General features: G+C 72.4%; 1 protein-coding gene across 2 annotated transcripts; it reads right to left on the bottom strand.

The window, feature by feature from the left end:
* Positions 1–387: 387 nt before the first annotated feature.
* On the bottom strand, positions 388–14,404 carry SEZ6 (seizure related 6 homolog). 2 transcript variants are annotated; one of them, XM_064523259.1, is made up of 16 exons: positions 14,225–14,404; positions 5,646–6,250; positions 4,659–4,851; positions 4,139–4,324; positions 3,889–4,057; positions 3,060–3,226; positions 2,794–2,988; positions 2,577–2,715; positions 2,280–2,476; positions 2,016–2,210; positions 1,744–1,935; positions 1,471–1,668; positions 1,359–1,397; positions 1,162–1,282; positions 965–1,067; positions 388–881 (listed from the first exon to the last, which is right to left on the bottom strand). In XM_064523259.1, exons 1-16 carry the CDS (start codon positions 14,295–14,297, stop codon positions 849–851), a joined length of 2,805 nt encoding a protein of 934 aa, XP_064379329.1. In that variant the 5' UTR covers positions 14,298–14,404; the 3' UTR covers positions 388–848. The 2 variants fall into 2 exon arrangements, with proteins under 2 accessions (XP_064379329.1, XP_064379330.1); XM_064523260.1 differs by having other exon boundaries at positions 388–865.
* Positions 14,405–14,511: the final 107 nt, after the last annotated feature.

The raw sequence follows: 14,511 nt of genomic DNA, 5'->3' as shown, positions 1-14,511 counted from the left end.
CGGCGCGCCGGCGAGGGGGGCGGTACCTTTCCCGTGACGTCACTGCAGCGGAAGCCCCGCCCCTTAAAGCTATCCCTCCCCGCGACGGGGCGGGGGAAGGGGGCAGCGCGGGGGGCGCAGGGTGCAAGCTGGGGGGCAGGGTGGGGGCAGGGGTGGGGGTTTAGGGTGGGGGTCGGGGTGCAGGGTGGTGAGTTTGGGGGTGCAGCATGCAGTGGTGCAAGGGGGAGGGAGGAAGGTGAGGGTCGGGTGCAGGGTGGGGGGGCCGGGGGTCAGCATGGGGGGCAGGGGGGCATTAACGTGGGGTGCCGGTGCTGGGTGGGGGGTGCTCGGGGGCGCGGGGGGGGGACCCGGCCGGCCCTCGCCGCGGGGAAACACGCCACCGCCACGTTTTCTTCTAAAACACCATTTTTTATTAATGAAACAACCAAAAGATGGGGGCGAGGAGGGGGTCGCTCTCCAAAAGGGGGGGCGCGGCTGAGGCCGGGACCCTATTTTACACCGCACATGTCCCAAGCCGCAGCCCGGACGAGGCGGCGGGGCGGGGGGGGGGACACAGAGGTGGCCGTGCCCGGCCCCCCCCCCCCGCCCGGCGCCGGGGCCCGAGTCCTGCCGCGGGGCGGGGGCACGGGGGGGGGGGCACCCCGCCACGTCGGGGCGAGGAGCCCCCCCCGGCCCCGGGGAGCCGTGTCCTTACCTCCGGGCTCCCGGAGGCTCCGCGCCCCCCGCCCGCGGCCGGCCCGGCGCAGCGGGGGCCCCGTCGGGGACAGCGGGCGGCAGCCCCCGGCGGGAGCCTCGGCGCGGGGGGGCTGCGGGGGGGCCGGCGGCTCCGCTCCGCCTAGATGGACACCTCATACTCCCGCGTGTCCTGCAGAGGAAGCAGACTGCGAGGGGTTGGCCGGGGGGGGCGGGCGGGGGGCGCCCCGCTGCCCGAGCCCCCGGGGCGCCCGGCGGGGCCGCCGCTTACTCCCGTCTCGTAGCCCGGGTTGTCAAACGCCGCCTCCACCGCGATGTGGTCGTAGGGGGGCGAGGCGGCGAGGGGCAGCTGCAGCGCCGGCTTCCCCTGGAGCCTGCGGGGGGGCACAGGCGGCTGCGGCGGCGGCGGGGGGGGGCCGGGGGGGCCGGCGATCCCCCCCCGCCCGGGGCCGCGGCACTCGCGCTCACCTGGAGAAGCAGAGGCAGACGCCGCCGCCGAGCAGGGCCAGCAGCAGCACGGGCAGCGCCACGGCGACGGCGACGTTGGGGCCCCGCAGCGGCTCCCCCGCCGGCACCGCCTTGGCCGCGGCTGCCGGGAGAGACGGCGCTCAGCGGGGGCCGCCCCCCCGGGGGGGGGGTGTCCCCCTCCCCCCCCCCAACCTTACCGTCCAGGTTGCGGTTGCTGTAAAACTCATCGTAGGAGGCTGGGGAGAGAAAGGCGGGGGTGAGAGGGGCGATGCGGGGCCGGGGGGGGTTATGGGGGGGGGGGATGCTCACCCGCTTTGCAGACGGGCGGCGAGGCGCTCCAGCGCGACGGGTGCCCCGGCAGGCAGCGCAGGCTGCCCTCGCCCAGCAGCACGTGGCCGGCGGCGCAGGAGAAGCGCAGCGCGGCGCCCGCCGGGTACAGCCGTCGCTCGGGGCTCTGCAGGCCGTGCGCCGGCGCGCCGGGGTTGCGGCAGGGCTCGTAGGCCTCGGCTGCGGGCGGGAAGGGTGGGGGGGGTGTCAGGGCGCGCCGGCAGCCCCCCCCCGGCCCCAGCGGCCAGCACTCACGGATGCACTTGGGCACGCGGTCGCTCCACTTGGGGCCGGCGGCGGGGCGGTCGTGGCACGTGAGCAGCCCGGCGCCCGTCAGCACGTAGCCCTTGTTGCAGACGAACTGCACCGTGGCCCCCACCGGGAACTTGGCGCTGGAGACCACGCGGCGGCCGTGCTCGGCGTCCCCGGGGTCCCCGCAGGACGTCACTGCGGGCGGGAGGCGCGGGCGGTGACGCCGGCCCCGGGGATGACACCGCGCCGCGGGGCCGCCGCGCCGGGACGCTCACCGCGCTCGCACGCCGGCAGGTCGCCGCTCCACGTCAGGTCCCAGTGGCACATGAGGACGTCGGTGCCGGCGAGCTCGAAGCCGGGGTAGCAGTGGTAGGTGACCACGGTGCCGTGCACCAGCTCGGGGTGCGAGGTGGTCTTCCAGCCGTTGGGGATCTCGGGCAGCTCGGGGCACGTGTCGTTGCGGGGCACCTCTGCGGGCGGAGCGGGGTGAGCGGGCGCCGGGCGGGCTGGGGGGGCCGCGCGCCCGCCGCCGGCCTCACCGTAGAAGTGGATGACGAAGCCCTGCTGGTAGCCGAAGACGCCGGCGCCGGGGTCCGACTGGAACTGGATGGTGACGTCGGCCGTGGAGGCGTAGAGCTTGAAGCGGCCGCGGGCGCCCGTGTACTGGCCCAGGATGCGCGCCGTCAGGTCGTCCCCGTCGTAGAAGGTGAGCACGTCGCCCCTGCCCACGCGCAGCCTGCGGCGGAGCCGCCGTGAAGCCGGGCCCCCCGGAGCCCCCGGAGCCCCCGGCGCGGCACGGCGCATCGCGTCCCCGGCCCCGGCGCCCGCACACTCACACCCGCACGTCCAGCATGACGCGCTTGTCCTCCTCCACGTGCAGCCCCCAGATGCAGTCCTGGCCCTTGCCGTACGCCTCCGGCCAGTTGGGCGACAGCACCACGCCGGCCGCGTCCGTGATCTCCCCGCTGCACACGGCTGCGGGCAGGCGGCGGGCTCGGCACGGGCTCGGCACGGCCCCGGTGGCGCCCGCCCGCCCGCCCGCCCGGCACCCACCGCGGCACGCCGGCTCCGTCTCGTTCCACTGCGGGTCGCCGGGGTCGACGCACTCGATGATGGTGGAGCCCTGCTCCAGCGTGTAGCCGGGGTCGCAGCTGAACTCCACCGTGGTGCCCACGGGGTAGCGGGCGTCGCTGGCCGTGAAGTTCCCGTACTTGACGAAGGGCTCGTAGCAGTGGCCGTGCTCGAAGGCTGCGCGGAGGGGCGGAGGTCCGCGGGGGCTCGGGGACCGCCCGGGCCCCCCCCGGCACCCCGTCCCCTACCCTCGTAGCGCAGCGCCATGCCCGTGGAGGCCCCGCTGCTGTCGGTGGTGAGCTCCACGAAGAAGTGGCGCCCGGTGCTGAGCAGCCCCTCGATGGGCAGGTACTCCACCTCGTAGGAGTCGTACACCGGCGGTGCCTCCACGTTGTTCCCGTTGCGGATGATGAGCCTGCCGAGGCGCGGCAGCGTCAGGGCGCCCGCCGTGGCTCATGGCACCCACCCCGGGGACAGCCACTGGTGCCCACCCCTGGGCAGGGATGGTGGCACCCATCCTCAGACAGGGCTAATGGCACCCGTCCTTGGACACGGTCAACAACGCTATCCACGGGCACAGATAACGGCACCCATACTTGGATGTGGCCAACGGCATTATCCCTGACCACAGCTGGTGGCACCCACTCCTGGAGATGGCCAACGGTACTGTCCCTGCCCATGGCTGATGGCACCCTTCTCTGGAGATAGCCAACGGTGCCCACCCGTGGAAGATGGCACCCATCCTTCAACATGCTCAATGGCACAATCCCTGGGAACGGGTCATGGCACCCATCCTTGGACATGGCCAACAGCACCCATCCTTGGACATGGTCAATGACACCCATCCCTGGGCATGCCTGATGGCACCCATCCTTGGGTCAACAGTGCCCATCCCTGGTCATCACCAATGGTGCTCATCCTTGGGCATGGCCAACGGCGCCCATCCCTGGTCATAGCCCGTGGTGCTCATCCTTGGGCATGGCCAACGGTGCCCATCCCTGGCCATGGGACAGGGCTGCCCTGCAGCATCCCCACGTCCCCCACCCCTGCCCCGCATGGTGCCACCCAGGCCCAAACCTGTCATCGTCCTCGGCCAGCGAGACCTTCTCGAAGTGGAGGTGCAGGCGGTGCCCGGCGGGCGCCTCCAGCAGCCAGTGGCACGTCAGGTTGTTGCTGTAGTTGCCGGGGAAGCCGGGGGAGACGACGCGCCCCACCGTGGCGTTGCGGATCGCCCCGCCGCAGGCCGCTGCGGGAGAGGGGCCGTGAGCGGGCGCCGGGCCGCGGGCGCCGGGCCGGGGAGGGGGGTCCCGCCGCGCCGGGGGCTCACCCACGCAGCGGGGCTCGCGGGCGCTCCAGAAGGGCCGGGTGGCGTTGCGGCAGGCCAGCACGCGGGCGCCCTGCAGCTGGTAGCCGGCGGCGCAGCGGAAGCGGGCGTCCCCGCCGGGATGCAGGCTGGTGACGGAGACGTCGCCGGCGGCGGGCCGCGCGGGGAAGGGGCAGCTCAGCAGGTAGGCTGGGGGCACGGCGGCGGCGTTACGCCCGGCGCCGTGCCCGCTCCCGCGCCCTGGGCGGCAGCAGGCTCCCCGCACCCGCGGGTGCCGCACGGGTGCCGCACGGCCGCCGGCCCCCTCCCCGGTGTCTGTGACACGGTGCCTCTCGTTGACGCTAATTATGTTAAACGAGCCCGTAATTGCTCGCGCCAATTATCTCTCCATTAGCGCTCCTCGAGGGTTGGTGCCCGTTTAACCTGGCAGCGGCGCAGATTAGCTCCAGCGCACGTTGCGCTGCTCCGAATTAGCTAATTGCCGCGCTGCGGAGGGGCCGGGGGGCCGCGGCGCCGGCCGTACCTTGGAAGCGGAAGCGGTAGGAGCCGGGGCGGGCGGGCTGGGGGCTCTGGAAGCGCAGGGTGACCAGGTTGGCGGGGCTGCGGATCACCTGGCCCCGCTGCAGGAAGGACTCGTTGGCGAGCACCGCGGGCTCCAGGCCCCCCGCGCTCTCCACCGTCAGCGTCTCCCCCTCCGCCAGGCTGATGTTCTGCACCTGCGCGGGGCGGCGAGGCGTCACGGCGGTCCAGCACGGCACCGGCACTGGCACCGGCACCGGCACCGGCTCCCCGCGGCGGGGCCCCGCGCTCGGAGCGAGGTTCTCCCGCCGTCGATAACGCGGCGAAGCTTGTCCGCGTGGGGCGGCAGCATTCAAACGCGGTTAGCATCGCCATCAATCTCAGCGCGGCGCTCAGGCTGCCAGGGCCGGCCGTGCCGGAGTGCCATGGGGCGCCCGGGCCCGCGCCGCAGCCCCCCCCCCCCGCCAGCCGGGCGCGAGCGGCCGCCGCAGCTCGCTCCGGAGCAATTTCCTATTAATGATGTTAATTAAGCAGCGCTGCACGGTGATGAATGGTGGCACCGGTGAGCGCTGCCTCTGCGAGCGCCACGGATTGCAGTGCAGGGCCCGGCTGGCGGAGCGGAGGCCGACCACGGCACGGGAACCTGGTGCCAGGCGTGGGAACCCGGTGCCGGGCGTGGGAACCCGGTGCCGGGGGTGGATGCCAGCTGCTTTCGGTGATGCCTGCGGGATGCACGGCCTGTCCCCGGCCAGCCACGGGCACCACCGAGGAATGTTGGATTCATCCCATGGCTTATTCTGCGCGCCACCGCATCTGCCAGCATTAATTGCACCTTTGTCCATTTATCGCCTCACTAATTAAATCCCCTATGGCCTTTTCTGTGACTGGCATCATGGGGGTGCCCCGATGGCCCCCGCGACGCCCTGGCCTGGCTCCCGCGGTGCGGGGCTGCCTGGTTTCGCTGCCCCGCTGCGGCCCGCGCCCGGCTCACCTGGAGCTCCACGCCGTAGCCGGGGTACACAGAGATGGTGTAGGTGCAGTCGAGGCCGCCGGCGTGAGGGAGGTCGGCGGGCTCCGGGGAGGCCAGCGAGCCCTCGGGGCCCGCCAGGCTCTGGTTGCACGGGGCCGGGGCGGGCGGGGGGCCGGTTGCACCCCGCTGCTCACCCGGGCCCTGCGTGGGGGCGGTGGTGGTGGTCTCCTCGGTGGCCCCCCAGGGTGATGGGGCGGCGGGCGGCCCCGGGGACGTCCCCGGCACGGTGGGCGTCGGGCCGGCGGCCGGCTCCGTGGGGTCGGTGGCCGCCCGCGGCTCGGCCCAGGGCCCCCGGCGCCCGGCGGCCGTGGTCAGCGGGTCGGCGGCGAAGGGGGGGACGGGGGTGCGGGCGGGGGGCCGGGCGGGCGCCTGCGCCAGGTCGTCCTTCTTGAGGAAAGCCTCGTGCAGCAGGTCCTCGAGCAGCGGGTGGTGGTTGAGCAGCTTGAGGGTGGGCGCCGTGGTCACGAAGCGCGCCTCGGCCTCCCGCTCGGCCGCCGTGGGCAGCGCCGTGGGCTCCCCCTCCGCCTCGGCGCTCGCCCCCGCCTTCGCTTCCAGCCCGTTGAAGCCTGCGAGGGGGGAGAGAGGCTGCGATGCGCCCGCATCCCGGTGCCAGGGATGCGGTGCCACCCGGCACGCTGCTCCGCGCCCCCCCCCATGCAACGAGCGTGCAAGAGCTCAGCCGGGCGCCGCTCCCCCCCCCGCCGCGGCCTCAGCTCCCGAGCTGTGCAAATAACCCGCGTGCGGAGCCGTTCCAAGTATTTAGACTAAACGAGAGCAGGATTTCAGCGGCCCTAACGAGCCGCCGAGCGCTGCTCCCGGCGGATCCGGCCGTGCGGTGCCGGGGGGACGGCGGTGGCGGGGGCAGCGTGCCCGGTGCACGGGCGCACGGCCCGCCACGCGACGCCGACGACACGACACCGCCAATTACCGGGTAATTATACGGAGCCGTACCCAGGGCAGGGCCCTCGCAAGATTAATTACTCCGTGACTGCCACTTTTAAGGGTCTATTAGGAGACATTAGCTGCGGAGAGCGGTGTGGGGGGGAGCCGAGCGGCGTGCGATGCTGGCGGGCGCCGTGGCCCGGGGCTCTGCTCGTCTCTACCAGCCCCCGCCGCAGCCCCAATGTCACTGTCCCCCGAGGCGGCGGCCGCCCCGCCGCGCTGGCTCCCCGAGGTTAACTCGCCCCCCAGCCCAGCCAGAATTATATTTTAATAGGATCCATTTATTAGCACATAAAAGTTAATGAGTTTATACCGAAGGGTGCCAAAATCTCTTTCGGGCTCTAATAGCAGATGAGTGCTCCAGGCCTGGCACCGCTCGTTAGCCCTGCGTGGCCCCCGGGGACGCCGGGACCCCCCCGGCCCGCGGCACTTCCCAGGCCCCACCGGGCTGCCAGGACGAGGCTGGACCCCAGTGCCCACCCCGGAGCAGGTCATGTCCCAGGGGATGCTCCGGGCACTGGCAGCTGGCGCCCAGATGTTGCCAGATGTGCCCCCGTAGCGCCGCGGGGATTAGCGCCTCCGCCCCAGCGCTGCGGCTAAGCAGCTTAGCCTCAGCCACGGTGCCACATCCAGGGCCCGGCCGGGGCCCCAAGGTGACCCGGTGACACCAGCACCCGGTGGTCCCGCCAGCCTGGGGCAGCCGCGGAGCCCCCGGGGACGGCGGAGACCTCGGCAGAGGAGCGGCTGGTCCCCGCCGGGCTCCCGGTCCTCCCCGCTGCCCTGCCGGCGCGGCAGTCTATTAAGGGCGGCTGCGCACCGGCGAGGGGCTGGAGACTAATCCGTCTGCGCCGGGCGGCCGGGCCCCCCCCGGCAGAAATCAATCGCGGCTGGTGTCGCAAATAAATAAATAAGCGCGCACGCAGCCGCCCGGGAAGCGCCGGTCGATACGGCATGCAAATAAAGCAATAACGCGGCGCTCGGCAAAGCGGTCAGGACAGGGCAGGCGGTGCGGCGGCCCCGGCGGTGCTGTGTGCCTCAGTTTCCCCAGCCGGAGCGCAGGCAGCCGGGTGCCCCCGCGCTTTATTTTTATTTTCCAGTTTATTTTCCAGTTTAACAGTCCAACCTGGCCTTGCCCCCGCCGGCCGGGGCTGGCAGCCGGGATGGATGAGCTGGCAGCCGGGCGGCCCCGTGTGCTCGCCGTGGCCCCGGCCCTGGGCACACGGACGGCCCCACGCCACCCCGGGGCAGCCATGGGGCAGGGCACGGAGGGGCGACCGATGCCGGTTACCCCGGTGGCCCAGAGCGCGGGTGCCCCGTGGGGATGGGGCCACCCCGCCGACCTGCTGGCACCCAGCACCCTCCTGGCCGCCCCGCTGACCCTGCGGGCAAGAGGGGCAGGAGCCTCGCCAGGCCCCACGGGGGGAGCGGAGCGGGGGGTGCAGCGGGGGCAGGGGCAGGCGGGTGCAGGCAGGGAGGAGCGGGTGCAGGCAGCGTCTGGCTGCAGGCAGGGGTGGGCGGATGGGCAGAGGCGGGGATGAACGGGTGCACGCAGGCGGGGGGGTGAGGATGCAGGCAGGGATGGGTGGATGGGTGCAGGCAGGGATGGGAGAAGGCAGTGGGTGGCTGGATGGGTGCAGGCAGGGAGGGGTGAGCGCGGGCAGGGGCAGGATGCAGGCAGTGGGTGGGTGGATGCGTGCAGGCGAGCTCAGGTGGATGGGTGCAGGCAGGGATGGGTGGGTGCAGGCGGGGGTGGGTGGGTGCAGGCAGGGCTCTCCAGCCATCTGCTGACCACGCTCCCCTCGCCCTGCAGCCGATGCCACCGCTGAGCCGGCGGCTCAGGGCCGCTCCGTGCCAGCGCCCGGCACGGCCTCAGCAAGCTGGGCACCCCATCGGTGCCAGCACCCACTGCCCGGGCGGAGGGGAGCCCTGCTGCCCCCAGCCCCTGCCACAGGCCCCGAGGTCCCGTCCGCCCCCGTGCCGGCCGTGTGCCCCCTTCGCCACGGGGCGAGGGGCAGCCCGGGGAGCTCGGCGGCGGGCGGGCGAGCGCAGCCGGCGCCGGGAGCCCGCGGAGGACGCCGGCTTTAATATTCATGGCAGCGCTCGCAGGGAAGCGTTTGACCTTGTATGTTTTGCGATTCTCCTTGAATTGAACAGTCATTTACCCACTGACACATGTCACATGTCGCCGCAATAGGTTCCCTGGAGCATCACGGAGGAGCGGGCGGCCGGCGAGCGTCGGCTGACATCTCCGGTGCGCCGGTGGGGAACGGCCGCCGCGGAGCCGTGGAGGACCCCCCCGGCCGCCCGGGCCCGGCCTTCCTCCCTTGCACCAGGGCCGCCGTGGTCCCCGGGGGATGCTGGCAGGTCGGGGCCACAGGGAGCATCGTGCCCTGTCCCCGCCGCCGCAGCCCTCCCCCTCACCGGCCGCGGCCGTGGCACCCGCTGCCCGTGTAATCCCGCTTCCCCGGCTCTCCCCACGGAGCTAATGCATTTGTACGGCAATTTCCATGAGCAGCGGCGATGATAAATTGCATGTCTGCTGCTATTTCGGACCTGATCGCTACGCCCCGCGCTCAGCACAGCCAGCCAACCTCACAGCGGCGGTTCCCCCCCCCGTGCCGACAGCACTTGAAACAACCTGCCCCAGGCAGGTGCCGCGGGGAGGGGGCCCCCCGAGACACCCCTGTGCCGGGGCAGCACCCGGCCTCCTGCCACCCCGGGGTGCCCGGGCAGGCGAGAAGCAACCGTGCAGGGTGTGCACGGGGGGGCAATTTGCTTCCCCTGCCTGGCATCTGCCCCTGGGGGGCCCCCAGTCCCTGTCCCCCCCAGGCAGGCGGTGCCCACGGCGGGGTGCTGCCAGGCTGGCGCGTCCCCGAAACGGGCTCGCGGCCTCCCTTCACGCTCTGCCGGTGAACAAAAGCCGGCGGCAAGGAGGGGAGCGGGGCGGGCGCTGCAGAGCCAGCGCTTCCCAGGCTGCACGCACCCAGCTCAGCCCCCCAGCGCAGCCCCCACCCCACGGCTCTGCCCCATGGCCCTGCTCCTGCCCCGCTCCACGCCACCTTTGCAGGGTGAGCCCAGCTGCTGGGGGGCCAAAGCACCTAGCAGAGCTGCCCCCCCCGGCACCCCTGCAATCACCCCCGGCGCCACAGTGCACCAGCCCCGCAGCAGATACCTCCCGGGCAGGGTGCTCCAGCAGCCCGCGGGGCCGGGGCACCCCTGGGTGCTGCGTGTGCAGGGGGACACAGTGCCCGGGAGCGTGGCTGGGGCACCGGGCACTCCGCGGCTCCCAGGGGTGGCCGTGACCCCCGGCGTTGCTGTGCCCCCCCGGGCCGCGCGCCCGCCTCGGCAGGCAGCAGCGCGGCGCCTGCCCTCCCAGCTCCCTCCTCCCGCCAGCCACCGCAATAATTGGAATCCAGTCGCGTTAAGCGTGCGAGACCTGCTTGTTCGGCCCCGTGTTCGGCTGCTCAGCCATGTCGTCTTCCCGCGGATGAGATCCCCTCCCAGCGGGCGGAGAGGTTTGCCATGAGCTGGGAGCATCCCCGGGCCCGGACACCAGCAAAGCCGCCCCCGGGGCGGCCGTGGAGACGCTGGCCCAAATCCAGCGGGAACAGCCCCTCGGCGGCCATCCCCACGCCTGCCCCAGCTGCAGGGCCTGCGCCAATGGGGCCACCGGCCGGGATGGCCTGGAAGCCACCGATGACTGCTGCTGCGGCTGCGGCTCTGTCTCCACTGCCGCTGCCGGAGGGAATCACAGCAGGCAGGGACGGCCGGAGCCTCCCCAGCCGGGACTGCTCCGGAGGGTCCCCCAGCGCCGGCGAGCCTGGCATTTCAGGCACCTCTCTCCCTTTTCCCAGGGTCGCAGCAGCGCTCTCATGGCTGATTAATATTTGATCCCCTCAGCACAGCTCGTTACCACATTTAAATTATATATGTAATAACAGCCACTGGCATGGCGAGCGTGCAGGCTGCTCCCAACGCCTCTCCCGCAGGCTGGCAGGGAAAGCACCGCCGCTGCGGGCAGCGGGGACGGCTGCCGGCCACCCTGCCTACCCACCCACGTGACGAGCGCTGCCGGGGCTCAGCCCAGGCCGGGAGCCGAGCGCCTGGCGACGTCCCCAGGTGCCTTCGACGGGTCCCAGCTGCCCCTGCTCCTGCCACAAGCGTGATTTTGCAGGAGCAGTGCCCAGCATGGAGGGGGCGAGTGACCCTCTTGCAGCATCAGCCCCAGCAGCGCCGTGATGCCGGGGGCCAGAGGCAGCCGCGTGCGCGCCGGGGAGGCGAGGAGCTGCCCGTGCCGGCTGCGGGTGCCTCCTGCCCTGGCCCGCTGCTCCTCGCCCCGCGGGGACTCACTCCCGCCCCGAGGAGGGCGGCTGCCGAGGGGCCGCCGCTGCGAGCTCCCGTGCCGGCTGCCCGGTCCTGGAGAGAATCCATTACCTCCCTGGTTATAGGCAGCTTTCAAAGGCAATCTTTCAATTGTGCGCATTTAAAGAATTGATTGGAGGCTGAATTATCCTCTCCCGCCAGAGCCACCGGAGACGCAGCTTCATTCACCTCCCCTGGCTGCGCTCGCACAGCCCCGAGCAGTGTTGGCCCCAGCTGCCCGGATCACGCAGCGCTGCCGGGCCAGCACGAGCCGCGGGGCCCCAGCGAGCCCCGGGCCGGCCGGGGGTCCCCAGCGGCTCTGCCCCCCTTGGCGACCGTCACTGCGACAGCTGCCCTTGCTGCGCCCTTCGCAGCACTGCCGTCCCGCTCCCCGCTTCGCACCCTGGCCCCCGCCGCCATCCCGCTGCTTCACTTCTGCCTGGCGGCCGCACGAAGCCCCGAGCACCCCCAGCCCCGAGCACCTGCAGCCCGGCACAGCGCCGCCCGCCAAATCCCCCCTCCCCGGCACTGATCCGCAGCCCGCAGGCCCGTCCTGCGGCGGAGAGTTTCCCAGGTGAACGTTTGCCTGCCACAGGGGCAGAGCCCTCCCTCCCTGCGAGCCCCCCCCGGCTCCCGCCTTCCAGCTTAAGAGCATTATCCAGATAATCCCGGCCTGGCAGCGCGGCAGCGTCTCGGCTACGAACTCCTCCGAGGCACGCAGAGGACGAACACACACTCAGTTAATTACTGAAGCAGATGCTCGTTTCCTTCGCCAGCCCCGTCGCCGCACGCAGAGGCACAGCCGGCCCCACGCGAGCCCCGGGCCGGCACGGAGACCCCGGCGCAGCACCCGCACCCTCGCAGGCGCCGCGGCCCCCGAGTGCATCACCCCTCCAGGTGCCGTGCGTCACGTTGAGGGTGGCAGGAGCGATGTCGCCTGGCGCGGGCAGAGCCGGGGCATCGCCCATGCAAGCGCCCAGCAGCCCGGCCCGGCCGGGATCAACAGTGCTGCCCCGGCCCCGGGCTGCCAGGCGCTCCCACGGCCCCCGAATCCCAAGGGGTGACAGTACAGCAAAGACGCCCTGAGCAGCCCGGCCCGACACGGCTTCAGAGAGGCAGGGGGAGGTGGTGCCGTGGGGTGGGGATGGATGGATCTGTGCTCTGGCACCATGCCCCCTTCTCCCCCCCACCACTTCAGTGCTGTGGGGCCCAGGCCCTGCTTTCTGCCCCAGCCAGGGCGAGCTCTCCCCGATGCTGTTTGCTACGTGGAAGTGTTGTCTGGACCAGGCTCTGCTCCCTGCCCAGAGGCCCTGCAGATCCAGGGCATCCATGCAGGAATACTACCCCCCTCTGCCCCTGCTGCCGGGGCAGATCCCAGCAGCACCAGCACGGTCCAGGTGGGGGGAAGGCAGCCAGAGCCACCCCCCGTGCTGCAATGGGCCTGCAGGTCACTGCACGGGCAGGACACCCGGGGAGGGGGGGCAGGACAGAGGCAGGATCAGGCCCTGCATTGCCACTGCCCAGGCAGAGATCACCCAGTCTCCCTGGGCTTGATGAGGGGTCTGATACCCCCATGTGCCCCAGATCCATGTCACATCCCCACCCTATGCCAGCCTAAGAGCAGCTAAGGGTAGCACATGCCTGTCCCTGGTGCCAGGTCAAAGCCACCATGACACCGAGCACCACAGCCCTGCGTGGGAATCACCGACTGCCAGGAAGAACGGGATCATGCGCGTGGCCCCAGGGGCAGCTCGGGCCCAGCCCTGGCAGCACGGCAGGGGCACAGAGCAGGCGGTGCCCCACAGATCCCAGCCCTGGGAAGAGCTCAGCCCCTCCCAGGGCATCCCTACCTCTAATACTCTGGGAAATGCACATGCAGAGTTTAATTAACTTTATTGATATTCAGAAATTAGGAGACTGACTAGAGGTAATTGCTCATTAGAAATCATTAAACTGACACAGCAAGCACGCACCAACCTCCCTCCCTCCCTCCCTCCCGAGGAGCCTGCCCTGCTCAGGACCTTGCTCCCAGGACACAGCGGCGCCAGGGACCGGGGGACGCAGACCCCCGTCCAGCCCCGCTGCCCCCGGCAGGGCAGGAGGTGGGGGTGCCCTGGCCTTCCCCACTTGCTGCCCAGCAGAGGGTCCCCCCATATCCCCCACACATCCCCCCAAGTAGCAGGGCTCTGCCAGCAGCCCCCGCCAGCGCAGAGAGACGGGAATAGCAGTGGGCACAGGGCCACCGCGTCCTTCCCCGCCTCGGCTCCGCAGCCAGATGGGGAGTTTATGTAACTCCCTGCACGGCTGCTCCCTGCAGCTCGGCTCCGAGCCGTGCGGGCAGCCTGCTTCCCCGCCGCCCCGCTCCCCAGCCAGCCCCACTGCTCACCAGGCAGAGCAGCGCCAGCCCCACTGCCCGTTCCCTGCCCCACACACCAGCTGCTGCCAGCAGCCTCCCAGCCCCGAGGGACCAGGACACCCAAGCCCCGGCGGGTCCTCGCTCCTGCTCTGAGGGGCAGCTGAGACCCGAGGCGCCGGGGCTCCGGGGCCATCTCCCAGGGCTGCCCGGGGGCAGGGGCTGGGCAGGGGCTGCACAGGCCCCATGGGCAGCAGGGCCAGCAAGCCGGGGGAGGCAGGTGGTGGCTGCTCTCCTTGAGAAGAGCCAACACCCTCCGCTGCCTGCATCTCCCCTGCACCCTCCCCGCGGCCAGAGCGGTCCCCCGGCACCCACAGCCTCCGAGCCCCGCAGAGGGGGCCGGCACCCAGGGACCCCGCACCCAGCCCAAGCCGGGGCGGGGGGCTTGGGGCCGTGGCAGCCGGTCCCGCCGGGCGGTGCCGAGCCTTGCTCGGGGCACGGCGCAGCCCGCAGCGGGGCTGAGCCTGCCCTACCTCCCGGCGCAGCGGTGCGTGGGTGGGTGCCGCCCCCCCCCCCCCAATACCGGCAAAGGGGCTGTCGCCGGAGCCTGCCGGGGGCGGCGTTGCAGCAGCCCGGCTCTGTTCCCCGCGCCACCGGGCGGCGGCGGGGCCGGGGGCGGGGGGGGGAAGCAGCACCGGGGCAAGCGGCGGCGGCGCACGGCGGAGACCCGCGACCCCCGCCGCGCCGGGGCGGGGAGGGGGGGGGGTCGGTGCGCGCGGCGGGGGCGAGCGCAAGTTGGCAAAGTTTGGCGGCGGCGGGATCGAGGCGGCCCGGTACCGGGGTGGGGGGTGTACCGGGGGGGTCACCGGGGGTCGGCCCTTACCGTGCGCCGGTGCGCGGAGCAGCGCGGCGAGCAGCGGCAGGAGGAGGAGGGCGGGCGGCGGCGGCGAGCCCATGGCCGGCGGCGGCGGCGATCAGCACCACGGAGAGCTCCGCGGCTGCGGGCACGGCCGGCGCCGCCCGCCGTAACGCTCCGAGTGCGGCGCCCGCCAATCCTGCGGGCTGGGGAGGGGGGGCTCCTCCCTGTTCCCCCCCCTCCCCTCCTCCTCGCCGTAACTCTCCGAGTGCGGCGCCCGCCAATCCTGCGGGCTGGGGAGGGGGGGCTCCTCC

This window comes from Dromaius novaehollandiae, chromosome 19 (assembly GCF_036370855.1).
Source record: "Dromaius novaehollandiae isolate bDroNov1 chromosome 19, bDroNov1.hap1, whole genome shotgun sequence".
Taxonomy (NCBI): Eukaryota; Metazoa; Chordata; class Aves; order Casuariiformes; family Dromaiidae; genus Dromaius; species Dromaius novaehollandiae.
The sequence above is the reverse complement of the archived record's forward strand: the minus strand, read 5'-3'. Positions and strand labels throughout refer to the sequence as shown.

Excerpts from the sequence above, each read along its gene's own strand:
- SEZ6 (XM_064523259.1), bottom strand. The coding sequence starts at position 14,297 with ATGGGCTCGCCGCCGCCGCCCGCCCTCCTCCTCCTGCCGCTGCTCGCC. Across the intron at positions 4,058-4,138 it reads CCGCGAGCCCCGCTGCGTGG|CGGCCTGCGGCGGGGCGATC; the intron begins GTGAGCCCCCGG and ends CCTCTCCCGCAG. Across the intron at positions 2,477-2,576 it reads GTCATGCTGGACGTGCGGGT|GCTGCGCGTGGGCAGGGGCG; the intron begins GTGAGTGTGCGG and ends GCTCCGCCGCAG.